The sequence below is a fragment of the Epinephelus fuscoguttatus genome, linkage group LG21 (genome assembly GCF_011397635.1).
Source record: "Epinephelus fuscoguttatus linkage group LG21, E.fuscoguttatus.final_Chr_v1".
Taxonomy (NCBI): domain Eukaryota; kingdom Metazoa; phylum Chordata; class Actinopteri; order Perciformes; family Serranidae; genus Epinephelus; species Epinephelus fuscoguttatus.
Window position 1 is genome coordinate 8774494 of NC_064772.1, and position 14822 is coordinate 8789315.

At 39.7% G+C, this 14822-nt stretch overlaps 1 protein-coding gene across 5 annotated transcripts in view; it reads right to left on the reverse strand.

The window, feature by feature from the left end:
• Positions 1-204: 204 nt before the first annotated feature.
• LOC125881506 (cadherin-20-like) overlaps positions 205-14822 on the reverse strand; it is a 712657-nt gene continuing 698039 nt past the window's right edge. For all 5 annotated transcript variants that reach the window (XM_049564601.1, XM_049564600.1, XM_049564598.1 and 2 more), the window contains 5 exons: positions 11596-11732; positions 8364-8485; positions 6803-6920; positions 5419-5670; positions 205-2040 (listed from right to left, as the gene is read on the reverse strand). In XM_049564601.1, coding sequence (XP_049420558.1) covers positions 1523-2040; positions 5419-5670; positions 6803-6920; positions 8364-8485; positions 11596-11732 — 1147 coding nt within the window. In that variant the 3' untranslated portion in view covers positions 205-1522. The remainder of the gene's footprint in view (positions 2041-5418; positions 5671-6802; positions 6921-8363; positions 8486-11595; positions 11733-14822) is intronic.

A 14822-nucleotide genomic window follows, 5' to 3' on the forward strand; every position in this document is an offset into this window, starting at 1 on the left:
CAGTTTATTATTACTAAGTGCTCTGAAAGTGCTGCCACCCAGATGTTCAGAAGGCATAATTTCTTTCCTTGCATCAGTGTTTTGATGATTGTCTCATCTCCAAGTGGTTTAATGAGAAGAGAAGCAACATTGTTTTTACCTTTTTATTATACCAAGAATACAAAAAATATCTACATTCACACACCACTTACTGCAGCATGACTGACCACATAGATTTCAAGTAAACTTTACCCAATCAAATTATCAAAATGTACCTTCAATTCCTTCCAGTTTGTAAAATCCTTTTTTTTTTTAAAATCTTTTGGTGTTTCTGTTTTGCTGATTTCTTCTATTTTTTTCATCCAAAACATCTTTTTTGTCCTTTATTTTACATTTGGCACTTGATGCAGATTATCAATGTCTCTGAAGTCCACAGGAATGGAGGATTCAGCCACGTTTGTGTGGTGACAGAAGCAACACATCATCTCAAACAGGACAAATCATCCGACTCTGGTTGGGCACGGTGGTGTATCCCGAAATGAAAGGCGACTCAGTCGTGTGCTCGTCCAGGTTCGGGGATGATGTGCAGGACATTCACATCTTATTTAACATTTGACCGCCTGCTGGGATAAATCCAAACATTGGCTTCCCTCATATCCTCATGAATGAACTGTTTTATGTTTTTTGGAAAAAAAAATAGTTACAATACAAAGCTTAAAAATTATACAAAAACAAGAATACAATAAACATATCAACCTGGAAAACCCACATGGGATTACAGCTTTGCCATCTCCTGCACATGTCATGTGACATTTGGAGAGAACTTGTCATCACACAGACTGAAAACAAGAGCTTTTACATCATGTATGTTACAACATATACGTGATCTTTTAAAGACGTCCTCATATAGCGGCAGTTTAAGTACAGTGTTGGTTTGAAGTACCCAAATAAGTTAGCAAAAAATATAAATACAGCACATGAAACGAAGAAATAAATTAAGACCTGCCCACAGATGAAACAAAAGAAGAACACATCTCTGAATACAGGAATGACTTTTCTCTTTCATTTTCCCCCTCAGTGTTGTGGCTCGGGTCGTCTTTAAAAGCACAGAACAGTGGATCAGCATTTCAGAGTTTGTCTCCTGTGCTGCTGTGAGTCTCGTTTTCATCTCTGGCATAAATCGCGCAACACTTTGAACCAAAGGGGCTCTGCCCGTGGCTGGGTCAGGCAGGGGAGTTAACATGTGCTTTGAAGCCGTTCCTTTGCGGGCCTCGCATGGCTGCCAATCCAGCCTCAGTCTCTGGGGGCAGATTTAAAACCAGCTCACACTGCTGCTGCTGCTGCTGCGGGCATCTCAGGCCTTCAAGGCTGTGGAGAATTGAGGCTTCGGCAGGAATTCAAGTGCTAACAGTCATGGATGCAGACGTGAGCACATCCTGGCTTTATTGTGCACACGATTTGTCTGTTTGTGTCACTTCTCTGATATTTTGGTCTCTTTTTGTTGTAATTTTTGTCAGATTAAAAAGGCAAAGGTTCTCCTGTTCTACCACATTGGAGGAGCGTTTGTCTCCAGCACGCCGTACATCTCTGCCAGTTTTTTAAAGCGAGGCCCCCAGTCGTTGAGATAGTCGTACTCATGGTCTGTATTGGATGTCCCCGACTGGAGCGAGCTGAGCGACTCGGCAACCGAGCCTTCTCCCTCGTAAGCGTAGGTCTGCAGGGAGTCGTATGGTGGGGCGCACGGGTCCATGTCAGCCTCCAGGAGCTTTGCCAGCACATATCCGTGAACGTTACTGTCCCTGCCGCCGCCCATGACGCACGCCTGAGGGACGTAACGCGACAGGCTCTCAATCTCAGGCAGCATGTCCTGTCTCATCTTGCCTAGGTGGTGGTGTGCTTCACGAGGGTTCCACATGGCGGCGATGTCAAAAGCCTCGGTGTCCTCTTCACCGCCGCCTTCGTCATCATAGCGCACGATGTTCTCGTGGACATTCTCCTCCTCGTCGCACAGGTAGGGTTTCTTACGATGGGTGCGCAGGGAAAGCATGAGCAGAATCATCACTGGGAAGAGAAAGGAAACAGTCAGCCAGACGAATTTAATGGATGTTAATTAATTGAGAAATGATACAGGCTTTTTACAAATCAGAGACCTGATGGTTGCATGGGTGAGTTCTGAGCCAATGGGCCCCAGGGCACAGATATGCAAAAGGTATCTCTTTGTAGTCACATTTCGTCTCTTTGTAGTCATTTTGTATTTCTTTGTAGTCATTTTGTATATCATTGTAGTCATTATATGTCTCTTTGTAGTCATTTTATATCTCTTTGTAGTTGTTTTATGTCTCTTTGTAGTCATTTTGTGTCTCTTTGTAGTTTTTTTATGTCTCTTTGTAGTCATTTTTTGTCTCTTTGTAGTTGTTTTATGTCTCTTTGTAGTCATTTTGTGTTTCTTTGTAGTTGTTTTATGTCTCTTTGTAGTCATTTTTTGTCTCTTTGTAGTTGTTTTATGTCTCTTTGTAGTCATTTTGTGTTTCTTTGTAGTCGTTTTGTATTTCTTTGTAGTCATTTTGTATTTCTTTGTGGTCATGTTATGTCTCTTTGTAGTAATTTTATATATCTTTGTAGTCATTTTATGTCTCTTTGTAGTTATTTTGTGTCTCTTTGTAGTCATTTCATGTCTCTATATAGTCATTTTGTGTCTCTTTGATGTAAGTGTGTTGCTTTTTTGGTCATTTTATGCCACATTGTAGTCATTTTGTGGCCATTTAAGGTAATTTTGTGCCTTTTTTGGTTGTTTTCTGTCTGTTGTTGTTTTGACCCTTTTTCAAGGTATTTTGTGTGTCTTTCTTTGGGATCATTCCCTCTTCACTGTTGTGAGTCTCCTCCTGGTACCTGACACTTTGTATCCCTGACGCTATGCCTGGTAGGTCTGTTCAGTAATCTATCCATGGATGGATGACAATTTGATACTATTTTGTTTACTCTGTAATGTGTTAAGTCATTTATCAAGCAAAAATTATGAAACCTTAAATGCCTTCAGCTTCTTTCATGTAATAATTTGCTTTTCCCCCCCTCTGTTTTATATAATTTGCAAATTGAATTTCTTTGGTTTTATACTGTTGGTTGGATGCAACTAGCAATAAGAAGATCAGAAAAAGAAGAAGTTAGTTGACAAAAAAATAATCCACTGTTTGATGTTTTTTTTGTTTGCTGCCCACAAAGACTGCAACTTTGTTCCAAAGGTTTGTGTCAAATCACATCTATAAGAAGCACAATGAAGGCAAATGAATCCAGACGAGATAATTCCAGCTGGAAAACAATTTCCTGGTCAGACTGTTTTTAAAACTTTTCTAGTTTAATGTGAAAGTACTGACCGAGGGCAAGCCCCGGGGTAGAGGTCGGCCTTGATTAAAATCACCGCAGCACTTTGTTTAGCACCCTGACCTTTCAGATGGTGAGTGCGCTTCTTCTGTATATTCCTGATAAGCTTCTCTAGAATAAAGGAATCAGTCACACTTGTTTTAACCACAAAAGAACAACTGAAATGGGGGACTGTAGCACACTTTGGTGTGTCTTGAAGCAAAACTCAGTCTTAGACTCAATAAACTCTCGTCTTTAAACTCAACATTTGAGAGTAGAAATTCTCAGCTTGAGAAAAGAGATACCACAGGGGTATTAGAAGCAGTCAGCTAAGCCATCTCCCACTGTGACATCATCCGTGCAGGATTAAATATGGGTTTCTTTTTGCATCCTGGCAAATGTCTAACGTTCATTAGCACCAGCTGCCCTATAGCATTACACTTTCTTCTCCCCTGGAGGCTGATATGGACCCACTTTATCTCTCCCTGCAGACCTCTAAGTGTGAGCAGGAGGGCTCAGCTGGTTGAGTCACTCGGCTCCACCGAGAGGCAGCAATACATTTAGTTAAAACATCTTTGCTCACTTAAAGTATGAGCTCACTGTTTGAATAGACAATAACTCTGATTTTATCCATTTTAGCTGAAGGATTATTAAATGATCTTTGTTAAATATATCAAATATGCAATTAAGGGACAATTATTTCTGCTTTTTAGTGTTAATTGGCTCATAATGTCAATGGTAACAGAGAACTTTAACTGTCCTCCTGATCATTGTTAAATATATGTCACTTTTTTTGTATCAAGATATTATTTAAGACATTTAGATATGGTTATTAATACGGGTTAAATATTGTTAGATTTATGTAATAGGTATGTTAAGTAGGCCTACCTACTGGATTAGCATTTAAGGGGCAAGTAAAGTAAAAAAAAAAAAACATATGACAGTTTTCTGATCAAATCAAAATGTAATTAAAAACAAAGCTCCTCTGTATCAGAGACTTTGGAGGGAATCTTTTGTATTCTATGTTTCCCAACACCCTATGAGCAAAAGTGTAAAGAATGCTATTAAACAATGTGTTTCTGCTAACCTTGGCTGCAGACGTTAACATTTCTAGCTAGCTAGCTTACTAGCTGCAGTATTTGCGTTAGTATTATTGTCTTTTTCTTTAAATAAGTAAAAGCTAGAAAAAAGTAAAGCCAACTGAAAACATAAAAAAAAGTCAGCAGGAGATAGAGTTTGCAAGCAACTCATGAAACTAACATTAGTTTAGTTAGCTAGCTAGCTGTCATTTCAGCTGGCAAAACTGACGGTCAGTGGCTAGAAAATGCAAAACCTGCTTTTGTTTGTGAAATCAAGGAACCCCTAAAGTACCAATAGGTGATAATTTTTTATTTTGTGCACACAAGTTGCAAGTAGTATCTTGAGGGACCTAGTTAATTAACTTGTGGGAAGACACTATATTGTGGGAACAAGTGAATTATCTTGTGGGAACAAGTTATTATATGGTAGCCTGAGGACAAGATAATTAACTTGTTCCCACAATATAGTGTCTTCCTACACGATAATTCACTTGCTACCACAAGTTAATATATTTGTGCATACAAGATAAAACAATAAAAAAAAAATCACCTTTCAGGACTTCATAGTTTCAGCAAAGATCCATTGTTGCAAAAAGTACTGAGGAAATTTTATTCTATATTCTCTAAAGCCAAAAGCACGGGCAAAAGTGTTCAGAATGGATTGAGCAGTGTCTGCTAATGTAAACTGCAGTCTGCTTGGCTTACTACCTACAGTTCTAATGTCAGCATCTCTGTCTTGTGCTTTGTTGATTTGGTTTATTTTCTTTTATTAATTTCTGAAGATTATTTAAATGTATTTTATTTCTTTTGCACGTTTTCCATTTTCCATGTTTGTTATTTATGTTTTTGTCTAGACTGCATTTAAAATCTGAAGAATTTACTAAAATAACATATATATCATAAAAAAAAGTCTTTGCTAAGAATTTCAAGTAGTATCTCTGTCACTGTTATCATTAAATGACAGGAGGCCACCGGCTCCTCTTTGCAGCAGGTCATAACTCACCCAGCAGGACAAAGATGCAGGCCAAGATGGCGATGAGTGCCCCTCTGCTGAGGCTCGCGGGCAGGCTGTACGCCTCGGCATTGCACGACATGACGTTGCCTTCGTGGTCGCAACTGCACACGCGAATGGTCAAAGTGCTGGTGCTGGTCTGGACCGGCTGCTCGCCGTCAGAGATGAAGATGGGCAAGTAGAAGATGGTCTGATCCTGCTGTGACCAGCCTCCTCGTCGTGTCAGGATCCACGCTGTGTTGTCTGGAAAGAGACAGAGAGGTCAGGAAAAAGGTTGAGTCAGTGGAGTCCTTTGAGTTCAGCTGACTTTTACAGATAACAGGGTTCAGGCCATAGATGGCACATATCCAAGTTCACAGGAGGTAACTGTGAACGAACAGATGAGAGTTGAGGGTGACTGTGAGAACTGAAGATTTTTTTGCAGCTGTGAAGACGAAGGTGTTATAGGCAGAGATGTAACACCAGTTAGTCATAGCTTGTTATTCTCACTTACTATGATTATTACTGTCAACATATTAGACCAGTGCTAGAAGGACTGTCTGTCTGCTGGCATGTGGTGGAGAAATAATTAATCCTGTATAATATGTTAACAAATTTAGATAATTAATTTGACTAAAAATAGTGTTAAGTCTAAAAAAACCCCATCAACACCAGCCTTCAGAAACCCCATGTGTATTTAAAGACCAAGAATATGATCTCACGTAAATAAAAAACTAAATTTTTCTTTTCATAACAGGAGTTAGACCCAGGCCACCTAGGTGAAATCATATGTGACCATCGTTGCAAACAACGTTCTGTACATTGTGACCCATTAATCAAGATTGGGTGCTGTTCTTCCAGAGATAATCAGTTATTAAGTTTCAGCCACATTTGAACACAGTCTTGAGAGACAAAATGATGATTAAAGATGCATGTGTAAGATTTTAGCACCAGTTACAATGGGCAAATGTGAGTAAAATACTCACTCACTTCCTGTTAGCTTCATGATGGTTCTTATCTGGTAAAGCAAGTCCAATACAAAGGACTTGCATTGTGTTTTCTAGAAAGTTGACAGTACTTTGAGCAGTTCACTTTAGCACAATTAACTCCCTCTTACAAACACTGACTCTACATTGTTACATTGTCAGATTCAGAGGAAGTCTGCTGTATGTAAACCAGAGAATGGTTACTCAAGTGGAGCTAAAGCTTTCATAGATCTGGTGAAGGAAGATAGAGGAAGGATGGGACATTGATGATCTGATCAATGCTATGAAGCAGTGATATAATCCTACAAGATGGACTTCTCTTTGTATCTACTGTACAGGCCTGTAAAACACAACTATAGACAGTCAACATGTTAAATGTTTAAAAGAACAAATAGTCTGGCCTTGTCTACCTTGGTTGTCTCTCAGGGTGAAGTTGGGGTTGTTGACGGCCTCTGGAGCCAAGCTGTAGTAGAAGTGTTGTCCACCCAGCGGCTCATCTGGATCCACTGCCGTCACTGTCTGGATCAGCTGGATTACATCAAATAGATACATCAGTCAGATCCCAGTGGAGGAACGGTACTGATTCATATTTGGTTGTGATTCACAACTGTATCAAGTACAAAAGTATCAGCTAAATGTACTTAAGTATCACAAATGTAAGTACTGAATGACCTTGTGGAGCTAGGTTTAATTATTTAGTATACTGCTGGGTGCTTAATCTATAATAATGCATCATATTTTTTAAAGATGTCAGTATTTTTTGTATGCAATGGTGGGAAATAACGTGTACATTTACTCATGTACTGTGCTTAGGTACAATTTTGAGGTTCTTGTACTTTATATATTTATTCCACTACATTTTAGAGGAAAATATCCTTCTTCTAACTCCACTACATTTATTTAATGACTTTACAGATTCAGATAGTTAATACAAAATATAACAACATGTAAAATATGATATATTATTATAGATTAAGCTACCCAGCTATATGTATGTAGTAACTAAATCTTCCATCTGTACAAACTGTAAAAATTAAAGGGTAACTGTGGTATTTTTCAACCTAAACATTGTTTTCCCATGTTTTTGTGTCTAAGTGTCTAATAGAGACAACAGTTTTTGAAAATGATCCAATACTGAGCAAGGCCATAGTGGCCGGCTGCGGCAAAATAGGCTGCAATGTAATGTCAATGGGCAATTATGCACTGTCAATTTTATGTCCACTAGAAGTACTTGCTTTTGCCACCGACAGGATCACATTGCTGTTATTGTGTCTGACAACATTATAGAAAGGATCCATACAGAGATAGACCTTTTTGTTAAAGATTAAGATCCTTTTTGTTTAACCAGAAACAGCCCGAAAAATCGCCATCACCAAACCCACCAGACTCCATTTAAATTAAGAGTTATATTATCATTGTAAAACACACTTCATTCAAAGTCAACAGAAGAAACGTAAAACTCACAAAAAACCATCTTGGTTCATCTTTCCACTGTTCCAACAATTACTAACTCTGGTTTGGTTGAAATAAACCCTTAATTCACACAATTAGATGTGAGAATATCTGGCTCTATACTCACTAAAATTACAGTTTAATTAAATGGAGTCTGGTGGGTTTGGCAATTGTGATTTCAGGGCTGTTTCTAATTAAACAAAAGGGATCTTACACTTTAACAAAAAGGCTGACCTCTGTAGGGATCATTTGCAAAAATTGCTAAAACTTTTGTATTTTTATCCAAGTACAATTTTGAATATAGGACTTTTACTTAAGTGTTTCAGCACTATGGTATTGTACTTTTCGAGTAAAAAGTTTTGTATTTTCTTCAGTAGTCTGGTGGAGTGTAAGTATAAAATGCACCTCAAGCGCTGTATTGAAGTACAGTACTTGAAAAAATGTACTTAGTTTTCATTCCGACACTTATCAGCTATATCTTTCTTCATGCCGTGATGCTCCATGTCAGATGTTTCGTACCTGCCCTGCTTTGGCGTTTTCACACACATAAGCCTCCAAGTAGTGCGTCAGCAAGGGAGGATTATCATTCACATCCAGGACCCTCACAGCCACTGACACGCTGGAGATCTGTGTGGGGTTATCTGCAGGAACACACAGAAGATGCACAAATTGGTCAGAAGCTGTAAGACATGTTGATGGACTCAGATAAATGACTCCTTGAGGATCCTGCTGAGCTCAGTTTGTGCCTCTCTTAATCTTCCCCTCATTTACAGCGAGCCTGCGGCACATTAGGCCTTCTCACGCTTAGATTACAATTCTATTATTCCCCATTACCAATCAGCAATTTGCATATCTTAACCAGCTGTGTAATAGGCAATAGAAACGCAATTAGTGGGCAGTAACTACTTTCTCAGGTTTCATCACATGATCGATCAATCAATGGCGTGACTTTGGAGCTCTGGAGGTCGGAGCAGCACACGGCCCAGAGTGTGTGTTTATACTGTATATAACTGTGTGAGTGTGTGTGTGTTTGAGGGTCAGAAAGCAGCACTTGAATGTGCTGAAACTTTGCTGATCTTTTACCAGAGTGAAGTGAAATCAGTGCTGTGAAAGTACAGTAAGAAGTTGTTCAATTAAAATGTGAATATTGATTGAGTTGCTTTAGTTTTGTTCCAAACAAGCTTCTACAAAGAATGTGAAAAGGATGTGTGACCAAAGTTTTGACTTTATTTAATAAAAGAGTGAAGAATGTCAAATCACAACAATGTTCTTAGAGCAGTATGACTTCCTGCTCATAATACTATCATTTTTTCACATGAAAATATGAGTTTACTCTTATGCAAAAAAAGTCCTTAAATTATAACTTCTCCTCATCATATAACAATTTGCTTGTAAAATTAATATTTAATTTTCATAATATCTTGACTTTAATATGTTATATATTACATAATTAATAGATTAATAGATTTTCAAAATAATTATAATAATAATGATACATTTTATATAAAAGGCACCTTCAATACACCCAAGGTCACCTTACAGAATATAAAATATACATACACAAATACACATTTTAAAATTTGTTGTAAAACTTGAGCTTGAAATTTAATATGAGGACATTTTCAGAATTAATAACTTTTGTTGTAAAATTATATTTTCCACCCGCAAAATAATTATTTAAAGGGACAGTGCACCTAAAAATGAAAATTCAGCCGTTATCTACTCACCTATATGCTGAGGAAGGCTCAGGTGAAGTAAGGTGTACCGAGAGGCAGTTAGAGCTGCAGGCTACAATGAGGCTTGAGACAGAGTTAAAATGATGTTTTTCCAAACAACTTTTTATGTCGGGGCTTCAAGACACTTGGATCACTACGGACGAGCAGTATGGAGATATTTTATGGTTTCAATTATGTGTTTTTGGACGTTTGAATCTGGGGCGCCGTAAGCCTCCATTGGGTGGAGTTGTGTTGCTACCCCCTCTCCCCTTGGATCTCCACAAGTGTTGTGAGGACTCAAAAACTTCACCTGAGCCTCCATCAGCATATGGGTGAGTAGATAATGGCTGAATATTCATTTTTTGGGTGCACTATCTCTTTAATCTAACTTTTCCAAACTTGCATCTTTGTTCTCAAAATCTCAGATGTTCAATGATAGTGCGAACACACAGCTCATCATCACAGTATCATGTGGCGTAAGTACAGTTTAAAGTGCTTAACAGTGTAATGATCAATAAAGTTTGACAGAAAAACCCTCTCAGTCAAATGAAAAGTCAAAGAAAGTACAGAGAAAAGTGTAACTTAGAGGTAATGAGTAAAGTATGTGACTGACTTAATAACTCTCGCTTCATTTAATATTGATTAGTTACCAATCCATCAGCTATACTTCGTTCCGGCTAATTTTCCTCCTCCACATTGTTTCTGTCACTTTTTTTTTTTATCTCTCTCTCTCCATCCCTTCCTACCTGTGTCCTCTCTTGCCCTCTCCATCACATCTTTAATTAGCTACCATGCGAAAAGTTATTCAATTAGTCATTAATTCAATTAGCATCTCCTTTTAGGTGTGTCTACCAAACAAAGAGACAAACAGACAAACAAAGCAAAGGGAGGAGAGCGTGAAGGTGACTTTTGGTGCTACCAGCTGTGTGCAGAACTGCAGGGCATCTCCTGCTCTATGTTACATAACTCTGCAGGAGTTGTTTTCAAAAATGACTGGTTCTGTGTTTATGCACAAATATTCACCCATCTGTTTATTCTGGGTGTTTTGTCTCCATGAATTCACTTCTTATCAAGTCACTTTTGTCTGTAACTGAAAGTCATTAAAGCCAAACTAAACTTCAGTGTAAATCCTTGGATTTTTATGATTATTTGGTCAAAACTGTAGTTACTGAAAATAAGTCACATAAGTTTAGATGATGCAAAAGTATCACCTTGTGGAAATAAACGCAAATAATAGGAGGCTACTTTTTCTGTGGAGTAGAACTCATTAACAGCACAACGGGCCTTCCAGAATGTTACAAGTTGTAAAGAGGAAGTTGTTTTTAATCTGACTTTAGATGTGTAGGCTGTAATCAACAGGCAGCAACCTCCGGGACCATAAAAAAAAATAGGCAGAAGTGCCAAAAACTATAGTTCCTCTAATGGCCACTTGAGGTTGGCTTCAAGAGTGAGTCAATCCTCATCGACCCCCCATGGTAAAATCTTAGCTTTACAGCAGAAATAAACATGTTTGCCTAAGTTTTCTCTGTTCATGAATATTGTATGGGGGTGAATTTTCCTTTAACTCACCCTTTAAATGTTATTAAGGCTTAAAGTTATGCAATTAATTAAGGATGTGGCTGCTTTGGGTGGCAGGTGTCCCTGTTTCGGTGTGGTTTAAGTCGACAAAAGTTAATTGTAACATTTTGGTAGCCTTAAAAAGTCTTGTTCATTGTTCTAAAAGACCCCCTGAGAAGTCAGATGTCCAGTTTTCCCCTAAACTACATAAGTACATTATTTTTGAATGGTTTAAATCCAGTTTGTCACTAGATAAAGTTAGCAGTAGCACTAGCTTTATCAGTCAAGTTAACTGTAACATTCTGGTTGTCTAAAAAAGATACAGACCCATTTCTAGAGATGTCATGAAACACTGATGTCTATAAACAATGTGAAATATTTTCCTAGCACTATCATGAAATGAATGATTCAGTTATAGACAGAAATGACTTGATGAGGTTGAGATTGCATGAGAAGGCCTGCGTGTGTTCATGACATACCCATCTCCATGGCGAGGATGGTGATGTTGTGCCAGCCGATCTCCTCTCGGTCCAGTAACCGCACCGTCATCAGCGACCCGGAAGTGATTTCGATGTAGAAGAACTTCTCTGGGTCACTAGACTTCTCAATGGAATACCTGTCGACACAGAATGACACGTGTGTTAAGCATCAGTGTTGAATAAAGTGCTGTGTGTGTTTTTGGGAGCTTGTAATCCTGTCTGAGGGGGATGCACACACACACACAATCCAGCATGTGCACCACCACATGTGTATCTGTGCGATAAGGCGTCAGGCTGGCAGCTTCTGAAGGCACAAGAAGAAGAAGAAGAAGAATAGACTCCAGATAAGGCTTAATCAGAGTATCTGCCTCCCCTGCCAAACTGACGCTGAGGATACACAGACCTGCAGCCCTGGCTCATCTCCTGCCACCGCCGGCACATTTCCAAAACACTCTTCTGAGAGTACAGACACACACACCACACAAACACAGAAGAGCACATCCTCTTCCAGGCTGTGGAGCAGAAACCTGTTTATGTAACCATGAGGTGTCCTCTGTGTTCACACATGGACTGAATACACCTGCCTCACTCTGCTGTCACCTGGAGGAGGTGAAGGTGTCTCTCTGCATCAGAACAAATGATGATTAGTGAATGAATTGATTTACGGGGTTGTATGAAATACTTATCCACAGACAGTATATTACATACAATAGATTTTAGTCATCATGTCCCCAGTTTGGAGAAGCAGGCTGGAGTCTGACACGGAGGAGAACAATGTACTGCTGTGGATTGGTCAGCAATAAAGTGTATATTAGTCACCTGAAAAAAAAGTTCCTCCTAAAAAACTATCTATTTAAGCGTACTTACTGCTGCCCTACACAGTTTTTTGTTTGTGTTATTGTGTGACTTTGGCGTTTAGTTTGGATTCACCAAAGTCCCACAACACCACAAACTAACTTACTGATCGAGGCAGCTCCTGTGTTCAGCGAGCTAAAATTACTGTTGTTGTCAATGGAGTCTGGTGGCTTTGCTGAGAGCATAGATGGGTAGGTGAAGCCATTAATAGCTTTCACGTCCAAACTGGCTGTCTGACGGATATGAAAAGCACCAGAAGTACTCTTAATATAGCGTACAATTACAGTGTATAATTGTATTGTGTATAATAAAATAATTTATATTATAAATATATTTATATGTTTTAATGACTGAGAGCTCAAGAGGACTTTCTAGTTTGTTCGCTCTCTGTTCATCTCCAACCTCAGGCCATGTAATCTCCTCTCATACTCCCCACACCTGCAATCCCCACACCATCCACTAGATGGCCTCAGAGCCACCTGAATGAACTCCCGCTGAGCTACACACCTGTTCCTATTTTCCCACATTGGGGATAGAGTTTATAGTTGGCCTGTTCTCCGCACTGCTCCTTGTTTGTCAAAGTTGCCATGAGCCTCATGCCTTTGCTTTCTAGCATCTGTAATCTGTCTGATGCTACAATGAGTAACCAACAGGTGCTTGCTGGTTGTGGGTAACATGCTAAATGCTAATATTGATTCTCCAGTTCATTGAGGAACTTTCACCCGCAGTGAGGTGTGTGAGGCCTGTTCTGCTGTTTGTGACAGTAATCTCTGATGTGACAACAGACAGGCTGAGTGGGCTGGTTATACTGGGACAGAGAGGCCGAGTGGACTTTTGCACTGGGAGTAAGCAAGCAATTAAGCTTGCTTACTCCCAGCTGGAGCAGTTTGAGGAGGACTCCAGGATTCATGTTAGTGTGTATATTTTAATTTTTGAAAAGAAAATAGACTTTCAATACAATATCAAACAGTCATGTGGTGCCCCGTGCAGTAACTCTTAGGACTGCCTAGGGGTGCCAGACCCTCTGTTGAAGACCCAGGGTCTAGTGTGCTGGATTTAGTGGCATCTAGTTGTAAAGGTTGCAGAATAAATGGTGCTACCTAGAGCCAGTGTTTGGATTGTCCATTCTGAGCTACTGTAGAAATGATCTGGTGGACTCTTTTCAGGTGATTATAACCCACTGAAAACATAGTTATGAATGTTATAAAGCATTTCTGCCAATAGATGAGCATAACTCCTACACACTGGACCTTTAAGCAACCTTCTGACAAGATTTTATGAAAGGAAAGACTTCAATAAACTCAAAGGCGTTTAAATGACAAAGCTCTCCATTAATTGTTCAATGGAAGACTGTAGTGGTGTGTGTGTGTGTGTGTGTGTGTGTTCATGTCTGCGTGTTCATGTCTGCAGGGTTGTTTGCACTGTGTGTGTTTTGGACTGTGTACCGACAGGGAACAGTCATGACTGGCACATCCTCTGCTCGCAAGAATCTCCCTGAAGGATCTCTATTAATATCACTCGCCACATTCATGATGGGTGGGGGCTGCTGTGTGTGTATGAATGTGTCAAATAGCAGGTGAAAATGTGTGTGTGTGTGTGTGTGTGTGTGTGGGTTCAGATATGTCTGCCAGTCATGCTACTGTCTGTAAAGGACAGAAAGATGTAAAATGGAAATGAGGCAGACAGAGAGACTGAAGGTCACCTGCTGCTTGTTGTCGTTATCTGTCATCTGATGTTGTTGTTGCTGCTGCAGTATCTCAGCTCTTCACTGTCACCCTGAACTGATTCCTCAGCTATCTGCTTCTGGTGCTGTAACTCTCCTCATGCTCACAAACTGGCTTTTTTTTGTTGGAAAATCTCTTTTCACTGATTCACCGCCAGAGTACAGTGCCAGCTCTGGGGATTTAGCTGCATCAGTGGCTGCTCTGATTCCCACTCTCTCTTCAGGAATGAGAGAGTTGTCGGTTAATTGTCATCAGCGGAGCTCCTCGAGCATCAAAGAGTTTAAGCAGCGGTTCCCAATGTGGAGGTCGGGACTGTCTAAGAATCTGAGGGAGTAAGAGAGAGATTTATGTGATGGAGGAGGAGTCGGGGCTGAACTCTCTGCAGGTGGTAACAGAGAAGAAGATGCTGCCCAAGTCTGACTCAAATCACGTTTGGCACCAGGTCCTTTTCTCTATTTTGTTTTTCACTGTTGATAGTACCTCACCAGTGTAGGTGGGATTCTTAGCTGACATCATCTTCAGCATGACACTTGCTGAAAGCTTTCATCAGCAACCAACTCAGGGAACATCTGCACCTTGGCACAGTGTATGTAGTGTATGTCACAGTTTTGCTGGCTGACAATTTTTCAAATCTGGGTCGAGTGAGTA